General features: G+C 44.3%; 1 protein-coding gene and 1 long non-coding RNA gene across 4 annotated transcripts in view; one reads left to right on the top strand and one right to left on the bottom strand.

The window, feature by feature from the left end:
- The window catches only part of Scp2 (sterol carrier protein 2), a 95,054-nt gene extending 78,735 nt beyond the window's left edge, over window positions 1–16,319 (bottom strand). For 2 of the 3 annotated variants that reach the window (XM_052715102.1, XM_052715103.1), the window contains exons 1-5: window positions 16,122–16,310; window positions 8,783–8,840; window positions 7,325–7,396; window positions 3,721–3,852; window positions 467–531 (exon numbers count right to left, since the gene is read on the bottom strand). In XM_052715102.1, the coding sequence (XP_052571062.1) occupies window positions 467–531; window positions 3,721–3,852; window positions 7,325–7,396; window positions 8,783–8,840; window positions 16,122–16,190 (396 nt within the window). In that variant the 5' untranslated portion in view covers window positions 16,191–16,310. Of the gene's footprint in view, window positions 1–466; window positions 532–3,720; window positions 3,853–7,324; window positions 7,397–8,782; window positions 8,841–16,121 lie in introns of all 3 variants that reach the window. The other variant, XM_052715104.1, reaches the window with a different exon arrangement.
- Window positions 16,167–21,117, top strand: LOC128096032 (uncharacterized). The gene is made up of 2 exons (XR_008213504.1): window positions 16,167–16,280; window positions 16,528–21,117. It is a non-coding gene; the product is annotated as an uncharacterized LOC128096032 (long non-coding RNA).
- Window positions 21,118–22,729: the final 1,612 nt, after the last annotated feature.

The raw sequence follows: 22,729 nt of genomic DNA, 5'->3' as shown, positions 1-22,729 counted from the left end.
AGTACCAAGGAACCTGCCTTGAACCAGAAGTTCAAGGGCATCCTCAACTACAAAGTGAGGCTGAGGCTGGTCTAGGCTCATGAGACCCTGTCATAGTAAAGTAAAATGTCAAATCACGGGCTGGAGAGAGAAGGCTCAGCCATTCAGAGAACTCAAGCAGCTCAAGCTCTGTTCCCTACATCCACACTGGGAGGCCAGGGGATCCCATACCCCGCTCTGGCCTCTGCAGGCACCCAAGCACACATAGCACAGAATCACACACACACACACACACACACACACACACACACACACACACACACACTTGTATAAAGAAATAAAAGCAAGTAAATCTTAAAATATATGTATTTTTTAAAACATCAAATCATATTCTCTGTTGCTTACTAAGAGACTATTTATGATGGTCAGGTGGACAGTTTTCTCATAGTGTTAAAACAATTCCAAAATAATAATAAATGAGACTCACTTTTATTCCAAGGGACCCCTTCTCCATCTTCTCAAACCCAAGAGCCAACACACAATCTGCCACACCTTAAAGGAATAGTAAATTTTTGAAATTTTAAATTTCTAGGCACCCAACAAAATACTATTAAATACTTCAATATAAATATTAATCTACTCCATTTATGTGGCACACACCTTTAATCCCAGCATTTGGGAGACAGAGGCAGGTGGATCTCCGTGAGTTTTGGGACAGCCAGAACTACACAGAATTTGTCTCAAAAACAAAACAAAACAAATATAAGTAAATAAATATTAATTTGCATGAAATAAACAGGCATACCATAACCCTATAGAATTATTTATTTATTTGTGCTTGTGTATGGTGCACATGCAGGTGTGCATACTTGTGCATGCACGTGGAGACCAGAGGTCGATGTTAAGGGTCTCCCCCAGTCACTCTCCACCTTGTTATTGAGACAGGTCTCTCTGAACCTGAAGGTCACTGCTTTGCCTACACGTTGGACAGCAAGCTCCAGGGACCCTGCTGTCTCCACCTTCCCGGCACTGGGATTACTGGTACACGCCACCATGCCTGGCCCTTTTATTTTTATTTTTTTTATTTTTTTTTGGACAGGGTATCACTATGTACCTCCTTGCTAGCTTGAACTTAGTGTTGGGATTGAAGGCCTGTGCCACCACTCCTGCAAGACAGGATTTTCTACATGGGTGCTAGGGATCGGTACTCAGATCCTTACATGAGCATAGCAAGTATTTTGCCTAGCCATCCCCCAGCCCCCTCAGATGTAATCACTTAAAAACTACAGTGACGATTATTTTTCACATCTATTGAGTTAGTTGGTTGGTGTGTGTGTGTGTGTGTGTGTGTGTGTGTGTGTGTGTGTGTGTGTGTGTTCGAGCAGCGCCTGTGGAGGTCAGAGGGAAATGTGGAAGAGCTGGTTCTCCTTCACCTATGTGCATCCCAGGGATCAAACTCAGGCTTGGCGGCACACACCTTTACCCATTGAAAAATCAAGAAGGAGCTTAATTCCGCCCCTGAGTCTCATTATACTAAGAAAATTTTCTATTAGTGTGAAATGTTTCAGTAAAAAACAAATATAAAAAGCTATTTACAGTAGCTGGAGAGATGGCTCAGCGGTAAAGAGCACTGACTGCTCTTCCAGAGGATCCAGGTTCAAGTCCCAGCACCCACATGGTGGCTGACAACTGTCTGTAACTCCAGTTCCAGAAGATACAACACCTCTTCTGGCATCCATGGGCACCAGCCATGCACTTGGTACACAGACATACATGCAGGCAAAACACCCATACACATAAAATAAACCAAACAAAAAAATAATAAGTTATAATTTTTAAATATTTTAAATTTAACTATGATTTTAATTAAACTTAATTAAGGGGATTCCAAATAAAGTCTCAAAAGAATTGATCGAGGAGGAAAAGGACATCTAAAAATTATGTTAAAGTTCAAGTGAAGAGCAAAAAGTGACAAAAAAACTACCAAAACTTTTCTTTAAAAAAAAAGAAGAAAGAGCTGCTGGAGGGTGCAGCTTGGGGGTCGAGCACTTAATCAGCAGGCATGGAGTCCTGAGTTCAGTCACCAGCATGAAGGAAGGGGGGAGGAAAGAGAGACAGACAGGGAGAGAGAAACAGACAGAGAGACAGAGAGAGAGAGGAGGGGGAAGGGGAGCGAAGAGAGAAAGAGGGGCATCAACTTTATCAGACAATAAGACGACAGTACCAGGAAGAGGTTGAGGCACCGGCTTCCGCAGTAAGATTACAAGCTCCAAAATCAGAACCCTAGGCAGTAGAACAATCATCAAATCGGTAGACTAGAAGAGGGCTCAATAAAAGGCCCAGTATATTTGGAAATGAGACTATGATACATTAATATATACTTTATATAGATATAAATAGATATAGACATATGCATGCGCACATGAAAATATTTGGCCAACAAAACAAAAACAAAAACCTGTGCACAAATGCTTATGGCAGCATTCTTCATAACAGCCAAAAAGGAGAAACGATAATGTCCATCAAAAGATGAACACACAGATAGGCTAAAGCTTAGCCATGAAGCAGAATGCTATTTGTCCATAAATGGGAATAAATACTGGCACATGCTCTAAGAATGAACTTTGAAACAACAGACTGAGTGAAGTGACATGGCCTATGTCTCATGACGCCACCGAGAGGAACAGATGAGTTCACAGCGACAGGAAGCAGGTAGCGGCAGCGAGGGCCCAAGGTGGGTAAGAAACAAGGAGTGACAGCGGCTGGTTTTCTGGGGCTTGTGATCTTACTGCTTGAAACAAGGTTTTCATCACAGTGATGGAATGCTCTAAAACACACAGTGACGATGGCTGCACCTTATGACTATGCCTCGTCACCGTAAACTTCATGACATGGGAACTTTATTTCAACAAAGCCTTTGGGAGGCACTGGGGACACCGCCTGGTGGTATGGTGCCTGCCTGGTGTCCTCAAGGCCCCTGGTTTCATTGCCAATACCACAAAAACAAATAATAAAAGGTTCATTTTGAAAGCAATACATTTTATATGTCAATCTGTTACAGAGCAATCTTTCCCTGGTGGCAGCACAGAGAAGTGATTAAAAGGAGACGTTAACCCATATTCATTTAAGAACCCGAGACAAGGACCAGCAAGATGGTTCCGCAGGTGAAAGTCCTTGCCACCAAGCCTGATGACCTGAGTCCAATCCCCAGGACCCACACGATGGAAGGAAAGAACCAACTTTCACAAGTGGTCCTCTGGCCTCAATTTATGTATGTGCCTTGGCGAATTTGGACACACACACAAACAAACAAATAAATATTTTAGAAAACTGTTTTTTTTTTTTTTTCGAGACAGGGTTTCTCTGTGTAGCTTTGCGCCTTTCCTGGAACTCACTTGGTAGTCCAGGCTGGCCTCGAACTCACAGAGATCCACCTGGCTCTGCCTCCCGAGTGCTGGGATTAAAGGCGTGCGCCACCACCGCCCGGCTAGAAAACTTTTTAAAAGAACGTTAGAGCAATAAGCAAACACTCGGGGCTGGAGAGAAAGCTCAGTGGTGAAGGGCACTAGTTGGTGGCTCACAGCCATCTATAACTCTAGTCCCAGGAGATCTGATGCCCTCTCCTGGCTCTGTGGTCACAACATGTGGGGCAGACATATATGTGCAGGCAAAACACCCATACATAAAATAAAATAAAACACTAAAAAGTAATAATAATAAAGATGAGTAAACACGCCTTACCTCCTTGAATCAGTTGCCGGGCCATAAACAAAGCAGTGGAACCAGTGGAACAGTTATTGTTGACATTGATTATAGGAATGCCGGTCAATCCCAAACTGTGGTAGATAGCCCTCTGCCCACAGGTGGAGTCCCCTACAGAGAAACAAGACAGAACGTTAACACGCACAGCACAGAAATCGTAGAGCTGCAGTCCAGCATGCCCATGTGACAATGCTTTCACTGTTACAGACTGTCCTAGTGTCCGACACAGGCAGGATGGTGATGCACTATGACCTCTGAGTCAGAAACGGCCATAGCACTGACTACCTCCGATTGTGCAAACATAAAAAGCAGTCACAACAAACCTCTACACGCACTCTATTTTTTTTTTTTTTTTTTTTTTTGGAGACAGGGTTTCATGTAGTTCAGGATGGCCTGGTGCTCACAGCAGCCCTTCTGTCCTTCTGTCTTAGCCTCCTGAGAGCTGAGGTTCCAGGCCTGACCCTCACAGAGGGCAGTAAAGAAGCATGCACTTCGGATGTCTTTCTCTTCCTGTCTCCTCCTGTTTCAGCCAGGATTGGAACCTGGACCCTAGTACTTGCTAGACGGTGTCCCTGATCACAACCTTGCACCTTATACTTCCTTTATATGATACAGAGGTGGGGAAGGAAGTAAACAGCCAGGTAACACAGTTAGGGTTTCTACTGCTGTGAAGAGACACCATGACCATGACAACTCTTGTAAAGGAAAACATTTAACTAAAGTGGCAGCTGACAGTTTCAGAGGTTTATTTCATCATCATCATGATGGGACATGGCAGCGTACAGGCAGACACGGTGCTGGAGAAGTAGCTAAGAGCCTTACAACTTGCAAGCAACAGGAAGTTGACTGTCTCACTGGGAGTATCTTGAGCACAGGAGACCTCAAAGCCCACCTCCACAGTGACACACTTCCTCTAACAAGGCCACACCCACTCCAACAAGGCCACACCTCCTAATAGTGCCACTCCCTTTGGGGGCCATTTTCTTTCAAACCACCACACCAGGTAACAGCAAATAATTCACTCTCTCAGAGTTGTAATAAAAGAAATGATGGTTCATGGACACTTGATTCTCACACATAAATTGTTAAAGGCCATCACAAGGCCACTGTTTACTTTTCATATAAACGTCCCACGATTTAAACCACGTATGGTAGCACAGACTATCAGTTTTGGCTTCCCAGGCTAAAGTGGACGGAGTGCTGGAGTCCACAGGTTGGAAACCACCATGAGAATAATGTGAAACTGCACCCAAAAAAAACTTCAGGAAGCTTTGTGGCTAAGGATATAGCTGAGTTAGTAGAGTGCTTGCCTAGAATGCAAAGGACCTGGGTTCAATCCCCGGCACTGCATAAATCGGGTGTAGTGGTGCATCCCCATTATTCCATCATGCAGTAGATGCAGGCAACAGGATCAGAGGTTCAAGACAACCCTTGAATCTGAGGCCAGCCTGGGCTGCGTGAGACCCTGTCTCAAAAAAAAATTTTTTTCACTAAGTTGTAGAGATTCTGTATGCATCCAGGCCTTACAGAAATATGACCCACACTGATACAAACATGACCTCCCAACCGCCCCCCCAAGTAACACGGCCCACAAGGCAGGAACGTGGGAACAGCAAGATGACAGCAGCTGGGGGTTCAGACTTGCCAGGAGTCGTCTACAAAAATGGCAAGGCTCACCAGTGCCATGGTAATAAACGCATGGATTCTCCTGGTATCTTGAAAAGTAAAGCAAATAAATGATGGCTATGCACAAAGACTCATCAATAGTATCATACATTTTAGTTACTTTGACTATCTAAGAACAGGATACCACTACTTCTAACATATAAGCTAGTAGCTTTCAATGGTAAAAATACCATTTTTTTTCTTTTTTTTTTTATTAATTTATTTTGCAATACAATTCAGTTCTACATATCAGCCACGGATTCCCTTGTTCTCCCCCCTCCCGTCCCCCTCACCTTCCCCCCAACCCCCCCCCCCATTCCCATCTCCTCCAGGGCAAAGCCTTCCCCACAGACTGAGGTCAACCTGGTAGACTCAGTCCAGGTAGGTCTAGTCCCCTCCTCCCAGGCCGAGCCAAACAATCCTGCATAGGCCCCAGGTTTCAAACAGCCAACTCATGCAATGAGCACAAGATCTGGTCCCACTGCCTGGATGCCTCCCAAACAGATCAAGCCAATCAACTGTCTCATCCATTCAGAGGGCCTGATCCAGTGGGGACCCCTCAGCCATTGGTTCATAGTACTCACTCATAGCAAGATACTAGACATGAAACAAGGATGACTTGTCTGCTACTCACATCACCAGGGAGGCTACCTGGAAAACAGGACCCCAAGAAAGACACAGGGATCACCCAATGACAGAGAAATGGAATGAGATCTACATGAACAGCCTGGACATGAGTGGCGGTAATGAAAGGCGAGGGTTGAGGGAAAGAGAGCTTGGGGGAGCGGGAGATCCCAGCTGGATCAACAACAGAGAGGAAGAACAAGGAATAGGAGACCATGGTAAATAAAGACCACATGAGAATAGGAAGAAGCAAAGTGCTAGAGAGGCCCACAGAAATCCACAAAGATACCCCCACAACAGACTGCTGGCAATGGTCGAGTACAGCCTGAACTGACCTACTCTGGTGATGGGATGGCCAAACACCCTAATTGTTGTGCTAGAAACCCCATCCAACTACTGAGGGATCTGGATGCAGAGATCCATGGCTAGGCCCCGGGTGGATCTCTGGGAGTCCAATTAGCGAGAATGAGGAGGGTTTATATGAGCGAGAATTGTTGAGACCAAGGTTGGATAAATCACAGGGACAAATAGCCAAATGAATGGAAACACATGAACTAAAAATACCATTTTTAATTGTATAATTTAAATTCTAAATTGTATTAATTTAAATGTATAATTGCCAAAATGCAGCAGTGGGCTGAGGAAATGGCTTGTCTAGTATGTACAAAGCTCTAAGTTCACTCCCCAGTATTTAAAGTGGAGTAGGTTATGAGAAATGGGTAGATATGAGTCAAAGGGTACAGACTTTCTTCTTTTTCTTTCTCCCCTAGACAGGGTCTCGCTATGTAGATCTGACTGTCCTGGAACTCACTAGGTAGACTAGGCTGCCTGGAACTCACAGACATCCAGCTGCCTCTGCCTCCCAAGTGTTGGGATTACAGGCACAAACCACCATACCCAACTAAAAATTTTTGCTTGTTTTGTTGTTTTGAGACAGGGTCTCACTATGTATCTCTGGCTGTCCTGGAACTCACTTTGTAGACCAGGCTGGCCTTGAACTCACAGAGATCCTCCTGCCTCTGCCTCCTGAGTGCTGGGATTAAAGGCGTGCACCACCATGGACAGCTAAGAATTGTTTTTTAAGTGCTATGAAAAAGCTTTTACCAACTGAGCCATATTGCCAACTCCCAAAAACCAGTATTGTAATTTGCCTCCTGTTTTGATAATACCATAATGGCGAGAACACTGAACCAGCACACAGAGGTAACCTTTGAGTTCTGTCCTGAGGGTTAACATTCACATGAATTTGCTGCTAGATTTTATGAGCATAACTTAGAGCACTCTGCTTACATACCGTACACATAGCCAACGCATGCCTGCTCCACAGTGGAATAAGGGATCTGGGCATCTGCCAATGCCTTCTGGCCTGTAAAAACAAGACAAGTTCATCAAAAAGCACTGGACAAAGTGGCTTCCGGTAAGGCACATTCAGAGCAGGCTTCTTCAGACACCATTTACTTCTTTGTCGTCTGTCCAGTTCGACTGACAAAGTCACTCCCGATCCTCTTAGCGCTCCCCTTCTTCTGAGCCACCGTACCACTTTTCCATATCTTCCTTCTGATGCCTTCTCTCCTAACTGTACCCCAAAATAAATATTCTAAATTCTAAGAGTCTCTATCTGCATGCAGCCCAGGCTGGCCTATAACTCACCATGTAGCTGAAGCTGACCTTGAATTGCTAATCCTCCTGCCTCCACCTCCCAGTGCTGGGGTCACAGGTAGAGACCACCGTGCCCGTTTTCTATGGTATGGGGGTGGTGAGCTCAGAGCACAATAGGTTAAACAAGTGCCCTAGCAACTGAGCTACATCCTAGTGCAGAACCAACTATACATGACCATGTTGGAGGAGGTGGGTCACTAGGGGTAGGCTTTGAGGTTTCAAAAGCCCAGTTAGCTTTCTCCCTGTCTGCAGATCAGGACATACGCTCTCAGTTGCTACTCCAGCGCCTGCCAGTCTACTGCCATGCTCTCCACTATGATGGTGAGGGACTCACCCTCTAAAACTGTAAGCAAGCCCCCAGTTAAAGGTTTTCTTTTATAAATCGCCTTGGTCATGGTGTCTCTTCATAGCAAGAGAACAGTGACCGAGACAATGACCCTGCTTTCCTCTCCCCAGCTGCCTCTGCCATCTGTCCCAGTTACCCTCTGTTGTTGTGACAAAACATTCTGACCAAAAGCAACTTAGGGAAGGATGGGGTTTATTTAGCTTGCACCTCACTTCACAGTCTGTCACTGAGGGAAATCAGGGCAGGAACCATGGAGGACCACTGCTGGCTGGCTCCCTTTCTGTCTTGTTCACAAGCTCATGCTTAGCCAACTTGCTTACACAAACCAGGACTACTTGCCCCAGGAATGGTGTCACCCATAGTGGGCTGGGCCTTCCTACATTCATGAACAGTCAATCCCCCACAGATATGCCCACAAGCCAATCTGACCGGGCCACCCCTCAATTGAGACTCCTTTTCCAGGTGACTCTGGACTGTGTCAAGACGACAATTAAAGTTAAGTAGGACAGCATCCCTACACACAGCTTAGCAACACATGAAAGCATAGAATGGTGTCTGCTTTAGCTGCTTAGCTGCTCAACATGCCCATATGTCTTTTCCTTCCCTTTCCACTACACCCCGGACAAGCTCCATGGAAGTTCTTCCCCACGATGGTGGTTCATTTGTGCTTGCAAGGCTGATCTACTCATGGAGTGAGCACAGACCACACAATAAGCTATTCAATGTTCAAAAATATTATTCTATTACCTGCTTCCTTTGCCATATCAGGATAATCCCTTGAATTGTGACCTCCAGGCTTCGTGAACTAGAATACAGAAGAGGATGATAAATAGAAACAGGTACAGAGCGTTTTGTTTTGTTTTGTTTCACAAGAGTATCACAGAAATTCATTCAGTTATTCATTCAACAAAAACACTGTACTGGACTAAGGCTATGTCCAAGTGGGTAGGGCAATGAGGCATGGTAGCCAAGGCCTGTAATCCCTGCAGGAAGGTTGCTACACACCAAGTTCTGGGGCAGCCTGGGATTTATAACACACACCATCCCAAGACAAAAGAAAGGAGGGGGGTGGGGCAGCAAGTGAAATGCTTCCTGTACAAATCTGAAAATCTACATTCAAGCTTCATTCTCACCATGGAAGGAGAGAATTAAGTACCAAAAGTTGTTCTTCGCACAGTATTCATGCATCACAGGGCTCGTTCTCTTTCTCTCTCTCTCTCTCTCTCTCTCTCTCTCTCTCTCTCTCTCTCTCTCTCTCTCTCACACACACACACACACACACACACACACACACACACACACACACACATATGCAGGCGCAAGCATCTGCCACGTTCCTTTACTCTGAAGATAAAAACACCCAGTCCTTACTCTTAGGAGCTTCCAATCTAACACAAAATAGGCAATAACACCAGCATCGTAAGTATAGATTAATCTGGCAAAGACTAATTTAGGAGACAAAATAAGAAAGCTTCCCAGGGAACCATTTTCCCCCATTTATTCTGTGTGCACAGTCAGAGGACAGCTTCGAAGAGGTGTTTCTCTCCTCCACCTTCAGGTCGGGGATCTAACTCGGGTCACCAGGAGTGGTGGGACGCCCCCACTGAACCATTGCACAGGCCCCACGTTTCTGTTTTTCCTGTCGATCTCTGGTTTACCGAGAGGCAGATTCATAGCTGATACTTGCCCCTACCTTCAGTGTTACATTGTTTTGGTTGAAGTCTATGAAACAAATCTGACCTGACACAGAGATACAATTAGAAAAATATTTAAATACTCTTTCTCTTTTTCCAAGTCTGTGTGCACTGTGCATGTGCATAGGCCTACATACATGTGCGCACACACACATGAGGGCCCAAGGTTGATACAGAGATTCACCCTCCTTTGGTTGCCCACCTTATTCCCTGAGGCAGGATCATTCGCCCAAATGCAGAGCTTTCACTGGATAATCTTGGAGGCACGCTTGCTCTGGGGATGCCATCTCTGCACTCCATTGCTGGAGTTAGAGGTTGGCCACCTGCCTGGCATTTGCATGGGATCGAGCAATGCAGACTTGTGAGTGACAAGCATCTTAGCCGCTGGGCCTTCTCCCCGGCCCTACTCCTTCTTTCAAACGGTGCTAGGCATTAAACCCAAAGCCTGGCCAGGCGTGGTGGCACACGCCTTGGATCCCAGCACTCAGGTGCAAAGAGGCAGGCAGATCTCTGTGAGTTCTAGGCCAGGCCAGTGTACATAGCAAGCTTCAGGCTAGCCAAGGCTACACAGTAAGACCCTGTCTCAAAAACAAGAAAAGCCAAACCAACGAAAACCAACAGCAAATGGCGCCTTGATGTGTGGTAGGTAAGCATTCTGCCACTGAGCTACAACCCCTGCCATGGATAGCTCTTTGTAAGACTAGGTAAAACTTAACAGGTGGAAATTATTTTAATGTGGAAATTGGATATGGAATTGTAATGTGGACACTGTAATGAGCAATTGAAACCATACCAATGACCTCTTCATAATGTGTTATAATAAAATCCTGTACTTTGATCTAGGCATGGTGTTGAGGAAGGCTGAGGCAGCAGGGTCACTTGAGTCCAAGAAGTCTGGGGACAACCTGGGCAAAATGCAGAGACCATATCTCAACAAAAGGGAAGTGGAAGAGAAGACTGTGAGATGGCTTGGTAGTAAAAGCACTAGTTAAAGGCCTGATGTGAGTTCAGTCCCCAGATCCCACAAGGTGACAGGAGAGAACTGACCACAGACACACAGACACACACACACACACACACACACACACACACACACACACACACACACACACACGCATGCCCAGAGAGAGAGACAGACAGACAGACAGAGAGACAATCAAATCTTTATTGATCCAATCAACAGATCCATAAACAAATGAACCATTTATTTAACAAACGTGTCTTTTGGCACAAACGTTATCCATTGGCCACCTACAAAAGAGTGGTTCCAGGGCTGAGACTACAGCTCAATTGGTAGAATGTATGCTTTCTTGGCATGCATAAAGCTCTGGGTTTGATCGCCAGCAGTGCACAGACCACGCGTACAGGCTCCCACATGCAATCCTAGCACTCAGGAAGTGGAGGGAAGGGGACTGAGCATGGAAGGGTCATTGTTACATAGGGAGTTGGAGGCCAACCTGGACTACATGAGATCCTGCCTCAAAGTAAAATAAAATTAAAACATCAGTAATTCTAGCTAGGTGTAGTGGCTCACACCTTCAGCCCCAGCACTCAGGAGCAGAAGCAGGCAGATCTCTGAGTTCAAGGCCAGCCTGATCTACATAACCAGTTACAGGACAGTCAGAGGCATGTCTTAAAAATCAAACAAAATGGTAGTTCTGCAAGTTATACATCTCTTCCAAATTTGATACTATATAATTTCCCAACCTCACCACTCACCTCATCAATAATATTTATTTGTCCAGCAGATACAGGATTCCTAATTTTCTCCTAGGAACTTGAGTTTTATCATTGATAATAACTACAACTAGGTGATTGTTTCCTTTTATTTACCAGTTTTTAAGGAAATGAATAGGTTCACTAATATCCTACGAAGATTTGCTTTTAAGGTATAAATGAATTATTTGGACACAATGTACTGGCTTTAATTCAATTAAAACCATTATCATGTTTAAAGGTCAAATGGTTGGACTGGGGAAGCAGCTTAGCTGGTAAAATGCTTGCCTTGCATGAGGATGTGAGGGCATACTTTAAAAGTCCCAGTGTGGCCACCTACTTATGACTCCAGCCCTAGGGTTAGCAGAGACAGACAGGTCACAGGGGCTCACTGGGCAGCCGCCTACCTACCTGGTGAGTTAGAGACAAGGGAGAATCCATCACAACAGGACAAGGTAGACAGAGCCTGAGGAATGGAACCTGAGGCTGTCCTTTAATCTCTTACACACGCACACACACAAAGTTCAAATTGTCCTAGCTTTGGTCACTGAGAGCTTTGTCAAGTTGGCACCTGAATCTTGACATAACCCAAGGGGACCCTGATTTCTTCACAATTAATATGACAAAATTCTCCAAACTTATCTTGATCATCTCTTACCTCACCTAGACTTTGCAATTTCTCCAACCAACATGTTCTCGTAATAGAATAAGATTTCAGGGGTTGGGGGCCTAGGAGCCTGGAGGTATAACTCAATTGGTAGAGTATCTAACATGCATGAAGCCCTGGGTTCCACCTCCAGGACCACACAACCAGGACAGGACACTCACATCTGTAATCTGGATATTCAGGAGGTAGAGGCGGGAAGGTTAGAAGTTCAAAGTCATCCTCAGCTACATAGTGAGTTTGAGGCCAGAATGGGATAAATAAGACACTTTCTCTGGAAAAAATAAAAGGTATTTCAGAACCCCAGTCTTAACATCAAGAGTACCACTGATTTGGCTACTTTTCTAGGCCTCTTCAAGTGACAGAGCTAGGAATATTTTTAAAAGGTGAAAGGTCTCATAAACTCACATTAATACCTCCCACTCACCGTTAGTATTTCAGTGTGTTTTACCTGTTGGTTGGTTGGTTGGTTGAGGTTGTTTTTTTGAGACAGGGTCTCTTATACATTAGCTCAGGCTTGTAGCCTCAAACTCACTATCTTTGAAGATTAGGATCTTGTCTCCGTGCTACAGCATTTTCTTGGCAAGCTCAAGGCACTGGGCTGGATACCCTGTACCAACAACTAATTTAAAAATTAACAAAGAGTTTGGACAGGGCTGGCAAGATGATTCAGCAGGTAAAGGGACTTGTCACACGAGGCTGGTGACCTGGGTTTCCCATAGCCCACAAAAAGATGGAAGGACAAAATCAACTCCATAAAGTTGTCATCTGAGCGCTCTTTCTCTCTCTTACACATACACACACACACACACACACACACACACACACACACACACACAAACTTTTTGTAAGTTTAAAGGATGCTTTCTGAGCATGAGTAGAGCTTATCATCTACTAAGCTTCACTGGAAGACAACATCGTAGCAAGTTGACTTTTCCCTGGAATCGTTTCAAATAATTCCCCCAACCCATGACAGGAAGGTAGTGTATTTTTGGATGTGTTTTCTAAGAACAAAGCTAGGAAGCACCGTATCACATTGAGAATTTTTGTGGTAGTTGGGTTTTGTGATAATTCTGCTACCACCTGCAGAGGCTAGAATTATAGGAGTGTGCCACCAAACTGGCTTCGATCCGCTTTTAGTTTTTTTGTTGTTGCTAGTTTTTTTGGGGGGAGGGGGTTGTTGTTTGTTTGTTTGGGGGGGTTCGAGACAGGGTTTCTCTGTAGTTCTGGAGCCTGTCCACAGAGATCCACCTGGCTCTGCCTCCCAAGTGCTGGGATTAAAGGCGTGCGCCACCACCGCCCGGTCTTCTATCCGCTTTTAATCTTCTATGTATTTTCTGGCATCTCTGCTTATAATTTCTGCTCCAATGCACACTGTTACTTATTGATTTAATGAGATTGGGGGAGGGGAGGACCAAGATATAAGTTCAAGTTTTAAATCTTCCATGCTTAACTAAAAATTCCAAATTATCTTTTTTTTTCTTTTTTTCTTTTTTGTTTGTTTATGTGGGTTTTTAAAAATCTAACTTCAGTTTGTTAGTGTGTGAGCATGTGTGTGTATGTGTAGGGGCCCACCTGCTCTGCAGTAAGCATGTATGTGTATGTGTAGGGGCCCACCTGCTCTGCAGTAAGCATGTGTGTGTATGTGTAGGGGCCCAACTGCTCTGCAGTAAGCATGTGTGTATATGTGTAGGGACCCACTTGCTCTGCAGTAAGCATGTATGTGTATGTGCAGGGGCCCACTTGCTCTGCGGTATATGAGGAGTCAGCACTCTCCTAGTAGTGCATGAGGACCAGAGATCAAACTCAGGTTGTGAAGGCTGATGGAACGAACTTTTACCCACTGATCATCTTGCTAGGCCTTGGTCTTTGTTTAAGATAAGGTCTTATGTAACCCAGGCTGGCTCTGAACTCGCTATATAAAGTCGAGGATGACCTTGAACTTCTGATTCTGCTGCCACCACCCACTGAGTGCTGGAACTTTGGTGTGCACCACTACGTCTGGTTTACCCAAGAGTGGGATGGAATCATGCCTTCACGCATGTTTGGCAAGTACTCTACCAAGTGAGTTAGATCCCCAGCCCAATCTTGCTTTTTTCCCTCATCTTTGCTCACATATAACACAGAGCACCCATACTGAATAAATGCTTAATGATGAAACCATTTTTTATTCCTTTCCTCTTCCCTAAGGAATTTTTTTGTTTGTTTTGTTTTGTTTTTTGAGACAGGGTTTCTCTATGTAAGAGAGTCCTGGCTTTCCTGGAACTTGCTTTGTAGACCAGGCTAGCCTCAAACTCAGAGATCCTCCTGCTTCTGCCTCCCGAGTGCTGGGATTAAAGGCATGTATCACCATGCCTGGCTCTCCCTAAGGAATATTAATGCCTCTTTCACCTCAACCTCCTAAATGGAAAAAAAAAAAGCATATCCTATTTTTTTCTATACAGTCCATATAAACAGACATTAGACAACCAATGGAAGACTGTTTAAAATGGAGCATACTAGCAGGGGGCGGGGGTGGGGGGATGAGAACACCTGCAGTCCCAGGGCTGGAGAAGTTTAAAGCCAGCCAGGTCTATATAATAAGATACTGTCTTTTTTTTTTAAAGCTAGAAAACACTTTTGAAATTTTTACTATCCACTTGTATCAAAAGCTCCCCCTCTAAAAAACAGTACGTTGCTCTCTAAGCTTTACAAGATATTAGTCAACTTTTCTATTTACATGTTTTGAATGAATTGCATGCTCTCAGCCTGATACTAAGATAATATAAAATTTGCCAGGAATGGTGGTGAACGACTTTAACTCCAGCACTCAGGAGGCAGAGGCAGGAGAATCTCTGATTCTGAGGCCAGCCTAGTCTACAGAGCAAGTTCCAGGACAAAGCTACACAGAGAAACCCTGTCTTGAAAAAATAATAATAATATAAAATTTAAGGCTGTTTTTTCACAGAAAAAAAATTCTCTCAAGTAACTTTCACGAAGTATATCCATCTAATATTGATCAGCAGGGATTATCATTGTGGGGGATACAGTAGTGAATAATCCTGGTACCCACCCTGTAGTAATACATTAGGAGACTATAGACACCTAAACAAAAAATTTCAGTGCATCAAAGTAAATTAGAGCTAAGCTCAAGGCTCCGTGAGAAAGCCAAGATAATCAAGGGTTTACTAGAAGACAAGATCTGTCCCTTTAAGAGCACAAAGAAGTTAACCAGGGGATGCCAGCTGATGTAAGTAGTGCCACTAGATGCAAAGCAGCAGAATGTTAAGTCAGAAGCTCCAGGTAACTTGGCATTACTAGGGCACGGAGGGGAGTCAGGGTATTGAGAGAGGTGGCTATGGGAGGTTCTGGTCGCCTCAGTACCAGAGAAACAGCAATATGGTCAGAAGATGGAGGGAACTGCACCTGCATTAGGAGCCAAGCGTCGCTTGTTTCTACCCACATCCGCACCTGCTGCTGCTATCTGAGAAGGGCACTAATAGCCACTACAGAGCTGGTGGCATTCACAATCTCCTCTTTTTCTGTCACACAGCCCTGGCCTCCGTCCAAGCTCCCAATGTTTTTCTGTCGTTTTGGTTTGCTTTCTTTGGTGAAACAAGGTCTTGCTACATAATCCTCTATGACCTCGAACTCCTGGTCCTGGCTGCACCTCCGAAAGCTCACACTACAGACAGATGTGAGCCGCCCGGTCGGCCGGCCTACCTCGGGATTTAGAATCTAAGGAAGTATGAGGTCTGGGTTATCTTGGGGGCGCCTTCACGGGCTCAGCAGAGAGAAAAGGGAAACGGGAAGGGGAAGAAAACAATAGCTGAGGGAACAAACCCGAGACACGGCGACCCCAGGAGGAGCACCATAAACCCACGAGTGGCCTCTCTGCAGCCCACGCGACTCTAGGAGGGATGGGACGGCAGTGCAGACGGCGACCGTCCCCTGACCACGCTTCCCTGTCACCTCGGGGCTGCGGGCATCACAGGGGCAGACCTCCCGCGCCGCGCCTCCCAGCTCTGTTTACCTTGGTCATGCCCACGCCGACCACGAACACCCGGCGCAGGCGCGGAGACGTCAACGCAGCCGAAGACATGGCTCCAGAAGCGGACCCAAAGGAAAGCGCAACGGGAACCGGCTCCCACCGACTGAAGCCTGTGCTGAGCGGGAGCGCTTTGTGGTCCGGGTACCCAGCCCCGGGCGTCGGGGGCGGGGCCGTGGCGTCGGGGGCGGGGCCGGGTTATGGGGACCGGAGGGAGGAGGCGGCGTAGAGCGTCTGCGCGTGCGCGGCGATCCTAGCGGCCAGTCGTTCATAGGGCCTTTGGAGTGCCTGATCGAGACCTAGGCGAAGTTTCTCAAGCAGGAGGAAGGAAGTCCTATAACCTGGCATCTGCACCACTCCATGTTTGTTTCTGTGCTTCCGCCCTTTACAGTGAGAGCGGGAAGGCCTGGAATGGAAGGGTCGGCCACAGTGGAAACTCAGAAGCCTGAGGATTCTTTGGAGTGTCAGAAACGTTCTGAATCTGTTAAGAGAGGATAGTTTCAACAATCGGTGTGTGAGCTACAACCCGAGGTACACTAGTAAAGTCAGAATTCTACATGTGGATAACGTGTTTGTTTTTTTTTTTTAAATTAAGTCAGAGCCCGGCTTAATGGCTCATGCCTTTAATCCCCTCACTCTGGGAGGCAGAGGTAGGCAGATCTCTAAAGAGTTCAATCCATCCTGGTCTACAGAGCGAGTTCCAGGACAGCTAGGGTTACACAGAGAAACCCTGTCTAAAAACAAAAAAACAAATGGCATGACAGTGAGCTCCTGTAATCCACTCAGGAAGCAGAAGCAGGTGGGTCTCTGAATTTTTGCAAAGCCCCCCAGACATTAGCCCAACTGACCGCATGTTAGAGGTGCCATTCTGACCTTAAACCCAACACATAGGACTCAACACCTGCCAAAAAGGGTAAAAAGACCTAAAACATCAAAGACCTGGCCCCAGTGCCAGGATCCAGGAAAGCACCTAAATGTGCTCACCTTGCCTTTTGGCTTCTGTAGTTCTGCTTCTTGCTAAATTGTTCTTGCTAACTGAAGTGTGTCAACTAGGATCCAGTTTTTTTGTTTGTTTGTTTGTTTTTGTTTTTTTGAGCTGAGGATTGAACCCAGGGCCTTGTGCTTGCTAGGCAAGCACTCTACCACTGAGCTAAATCCCCAACCCCAGGATTCGGTTTTATGCATAAAAGACAAAGAACTGTGAGGATCAGGGCTGCATGATTTGGGCAAATTCCCTGTGTGGCCTCAGGCCAGTAATACAGACTATCTATTCGGCTTTAGGGTTGTCTGTGTGTTGTTTTCTGATGGATAGATCTTGAAACAAATTCAAGTCCAGTCTGGTCTATACAGGAAGTTCCAAGCTACAAAGTGAGACCCTGACCAAAAAAAAAACCTAACATAACTCTCCCTCTCTCTCTCTCTCTCTCTCTCTCTCTCTCTCTCTATATATATATATATATATATATATATATATATACACACACACACACACACACACACACACACACACACACACACACACACACATATATATATATAAACTGGTTTTTGGTGGGTGGTTAGTTTTTTGTTTGTTTCTCGAAACAGGGTTTCTCTGTTTGGTATTGGCTCTCCTGGAACTCACTCTGTAGACCAGGCTGGCATTGAATTCACAGAGATCCTCCTGCCTCTGCCTTCTGAGTGCTGGGGAATTAAAGGCATATGCCACCACACATTAACTATGTATATTTTTTATAACAGCCATATCTCAGTCAATCATAAGCATTTTCCAGTTGTTCAGACCATGTCCAAATAAGGCAACTGCTTGCCTGTCACTATTTATGTACTTTCTTTCAATTGTTCGGTCTATAAATATTGTTGAGTTCTCTGAGCCTCTTTTGATTATGAATGATACCTGGCTTGTGAATCATTCCTCGTGTGGAGGTGCACACCTTTGATCCCAGCTCTTGAGAAGCAGAGGCACGTGGATCTCTGTGAGTTTGGGGCCAGCGTGGTCTATATAGTGAGTTCCAGAACAGCCAGAGCTATGTAGAGAGACCCTGTCTCAAAAAAAAGAAAGAAAGAAAGAAAGAAAGAAATACACTGTTCGATGAACTGATCTGGTGTTCTTCTCAGCATAGTCTGTGGGCTGTTCTTGAAGAGTCTGTGTTTGTCAGCTAGCCTACTCACATTTACTTGTAACTCCAAAATCAACACTTCAGGTTGATAGAACAGCTTTACAAAATAAAAATCTATGCAGAAACCATAAATGAAAATTGATAAAGATTAGATCTGGAAACTCCCCAGATCTAATGGTTGGGGAAGGGTTTTGTTTTTGTCTTTCAGGAAAATAAAAACATCCAGCTAAGGAATCTGAAGAACACTGGACAAATGAGACATCTGAAGAAAAAGGACAAATCATCCAGAAAAAATGTCCCACAAAAAAAGGTTTTCTGCAGTGAACCATGACCATAACTAACAGCGACCTTTGAAGTCTCCAAAAAGATGATGGGACCCCACAACAATGATTCCACATTGATTATGACAATGCAATTAAGCTGACAAACACCACCTAAAGATCAGCTTTGGACTACAAACTGCTCAGGACAATTTCAAGATGGCTAGCTGAGATGATCCAGCCTCACAGATCACTTGAGCAAGGACTTGAGACAAGCTCTGCACTTTCCCATTATGCAGAGACTGGACAACAAATGATACAGCTACCTCTCCCAGGACTTGACAACCAAAAAACTTCCTATTCAGGATTCCCTGAAGATGCCTTTGCCCCCAGACAGCAGGAAGTAATTTTAAGAACATGTCGCCCACATTCCCAAGAGGTGGAGTGGGTGATTTTGGTCATTCAATGGGTTATGGATAATTGTCATTGTTTAGGATGGTTGGTTACAAGTTGTTAATTGATAATGGTCAGTAAAAAAGCTAAATAAAGGAGATTAGATTCAGGGTTCTTGTTTGAAAAAGGAAAAAGAAAAAAAGAGGATATAGATAAAAGGTAGATTATTAAATCCACTCTGAAAAAATAAGAAATGATAGGATAAAAGGGAAGCTTATTGAATCTACTCCGAAAAGAAAAAAAAAGAGAATATGGATATGATAAGATAAAAAAGGTAGATTATTAAATCAACTTTTAAAAAGCAACTACTAGTTTTAAATATTTTACATTGGGTTGGATTTTTGTATATTGTATACAAATTTTGTATATTGATACAAATTTGAGATTGATTTTGTTAGAAAATACTGTACATTTCTACTCTTGTTCAAGATATTGTAACTATACAGCTCATTTAACAATGTAATACAATTTTCTAGTCCTTGAAAGTTATTACCAACTATTTAGGATAATAAAGAAATGCAAGTTAGTAGTTAGTTGTAGCTTGAGTTTTTCTGCCTGGCCCACAGTCAGGACAAATCTCTCTCACCTGCCAGTCCCACAGCAGTTCAGACCCAACCAAGTAAACACAGAGACTTACATTAGTTACAAACTGTATGGCCGTGGCAGGCTTCTTGCTAACTGTTCTTACAGCTTAAATTAATCCATTTTTATAAATCTATACCTTGCCACGTGGCTCGTGGCTTACCAGCATCTTCACATGCTGTTTCTCATCGTGGCAGCTGGCAGTGTCTCTCTGACTCAGCCTTTCACTTCCCAGCTTTATTCTCCTCCTTGTCCCGCCTATACTTCCTCCTGCCTGACTACTGGCCAATCAGTGTTTTATTTACCAACCAATCAGAGCAACACATTTGCCATACAGAACATCCCACAGCAGTTAGTCATTACAATCAAACTTAGGTATGTTTTCAAGGTCAAACAAAAATATATTTTAGATATACAGATCTTCAAACACTTTAGATATCTGCAGAATATGGTATTTAAGATGTTTTAATACATAGATTTTTTTTCTTTTTTATGACAATGAGACATGTCTGCTCCTGGCAGCACCAATCAACTTCAGAGAAGATGATGGGCATTAAAGAAACTCCATATGGAGTTTACTTTCTTTGTGACAAGTTAGCCACCTGGTAAAAAAAAAAAAAAAAAATGCCCTTGCCTTGACTGCTGACAGTATGCTGTTCAAAATGGACAAGCAGGACACAAAAGAAAGGACTGCCGAACTTTGCCAAGACAAAGTAGGAAGACCCTTCAGAAAATCCTGCTTCACAGATGAGTCTTTCAGATATGCTAGGTCTGTAGGCTGAAGATGGATGCCCCAGTGTTGCAGAGAGATCTTGGGTGACTGTCCAGGCAGCCAGCTGTTTCTGTAATTTCTCACATTTTTTGGAAGTTGCTTGTTTACACTTCCTACTTACTTAGGTAATATTATTTCCTTTTTGGGTCTCTAATGGAGTTGAAGATTAGATAGTTATAGTTTTCCTTGCTAACAAATTCAGAAAAGAAACTCACTAAAGAGGTGTAAAGTGTATAAGTTTGAAAGACATCAAAAGATAGTTTTGGGTTGGTAATACAAGTTAGGATAGAAAGTGAATTAGGTATATAACATTTTGGACTCACCAAAATAGAACAAATAATGGAGTATTTTCTCTGAATCTGTCAAATGTTAATGGACTGGACATTGTTAATATAATTCTTGACTATATATATTGCATATACTTATTGTACTTATATATAGTTTTTCTTATATTAGTTATAACCTTTTATTATTTTAGACAAAAAAGGGGGAAATATGGTGATATATTGCATACTCTAATAAACTTGCCTGAGGATCAGAGGACAGAGCCAGCCACTAGATTAGACTTAGAGGTCAGGCAGTGATGGCACACACCTTTAATCCCAGCACTTGAGATCTCATGCCTTTGCTTATGAAGCACACATGCCTTTAATCCCAGGAAGTAATATGGCAAGGCAGAGAAAGGTATATAAATGGTGAGGAAACAGGAACTCTCTCTATTTAGCCTGAGGATTTTGTAGAGGGAAGAACTAGTATCTGGCTGCTCTGTTTCTCTGATCTTTTGGCTTTCACACTGATATCTGGCTCTGGGTTTTTTATTAAAAGACCATCTAAGATTTGAACAACAGCTGCTCTTGCAGAGGACCTGGTTTCTATTCCCAGCATCCGTATGGACACTCACAACTGAAGTCCAGTTCTATCCAAAAGTCTAGTTCTGTTGTATCTGATGCCCTCTTCTGACCTCCATGGAAACTGGGCACACATATGGCACACATACATACATGCAGCCAAAACACTCATACACATAAAATAAAATAAATAAATCTTTAAGGGTGGGTATGCATAGACCCCATGTAACTATGAGAGGAGGGTAGCTGAGAAGCAAGCAGGGGAACTGGGGACACTTGTTGTAGGTGCAATGGAAAGCAACCAGGAGGAGACGGAGCAGGATGGCTATAAGGGAACACAAAGAATAACCTTTGAGTTCTGGGGTTGAACACCAAGCAGGCTCGGGAAGAACTGACTCCACTGTTGTGGGGGTCCCTGCCAGTGTCACAGCTGTCAGGGAAAGGGTCTGGGTAAGGTAAGAAGGGAAATTCAACTTAGTCCTGGTTCATCTTCTAGAGTCTGACACCAGGTCAGTTTATTTCAGACATAGTTAAGTACAAAATAATTTTGAAAAATAGTTTCCTAGTAGTAATTATCTCAATCCCATGTGCACAATAAAGCTCAAGGCATGACTACATGGAAACATTTTTGCAAAGTACATGTGACCTCTACCATAAAGATGGGTTCTATAGAGTAAGGGTCTAGGACAGTAGTTCTCAACCTGTGGGTCACAACCCCTTTGACAAACCTCTATCTCCAAAAATATTTACATTGAAATTCATAACAGTAACAAAATTACAGTTATGAAGTAGCAATGAAAATAATTTGATGGTTGGGAGTCACTACAACATGAGGAACTGTATTAAAGGGTCACAGCATTAGGATGGTGTTGTTGGTTTGTTTGGGTTGTTTTTTTTTTTACTCTTTTGGGGGCCCTGCTACCCAGCTTCAAATTTCTGTGTGTGTGTGTGTGTGTGTGTGTGTGTGTGTGTGTGTGTGTGTGCGCGTGCGCGCGCACGCATCTGTGTATGCATGTGGAGACAAGAGGTGAAGGTGGGATGTCTTCCTCAATTATTCCCCACTTCATTGTTTTGTGCCTGAGTCTCTCACTGAACATAGAGCTGAACAATTTGGGGAGACTGGGTGACCAGCAAGCCCCAGGGACTGCCTATCTGTGCCTCTCTAACACTGGAATTATAGGGTTACTGCACCCAGTTTTCACATGGATGCTGGGAAGCAAACTTGGATCCTCATGCTTATGCTTCTGCTGCTTCCTCCTCCTCCTCCTCTTCCTCCTCCTCCTCCTCTTCCTCCTCCTCCTCCTCCTCCTCCTCCTCCTCCAAGATAGGGTTTCTCTGTGTAGCCCCAGCTGTCCTGGAACTCTCAATGTAGACCAGGCTGGCCTTGAACTCAGAGATCCATCTGCCTCCTGAGTGCTGGGATTAAAATTGTGCACTACCTCTAGGCAGTGGTGGAGCAATGCCAAAAAATAAATTGCAAGGGGCCAGGTGTGGTGGCACATGCCAGCACTCGGCAGGCAGAAGCAGGAGGATCTCTGTGAGTTTGAGGCCAGCCTGGGCT

The sequence above is a fragment of the Peromyscus californicus genome, unplaced genomic scaffold, assembly GCF_007827085.1.
Source record: "Peromyscus californicus insignis strain IS unplaced genomic scaffold, ASM782708v3 Scaffold_5__1_contigs__length_169319896, whole genome shotgun sequence".
Lineage (NCBI taxonomy): Eukaryota > Metazoa > Chordata > Mammalia > Rodentia > Cricetidae > Peromyscus > Peromyscus californicus.
This window is presented reverse-complemented; position numbering and strand designations above follow the sequence as displayed.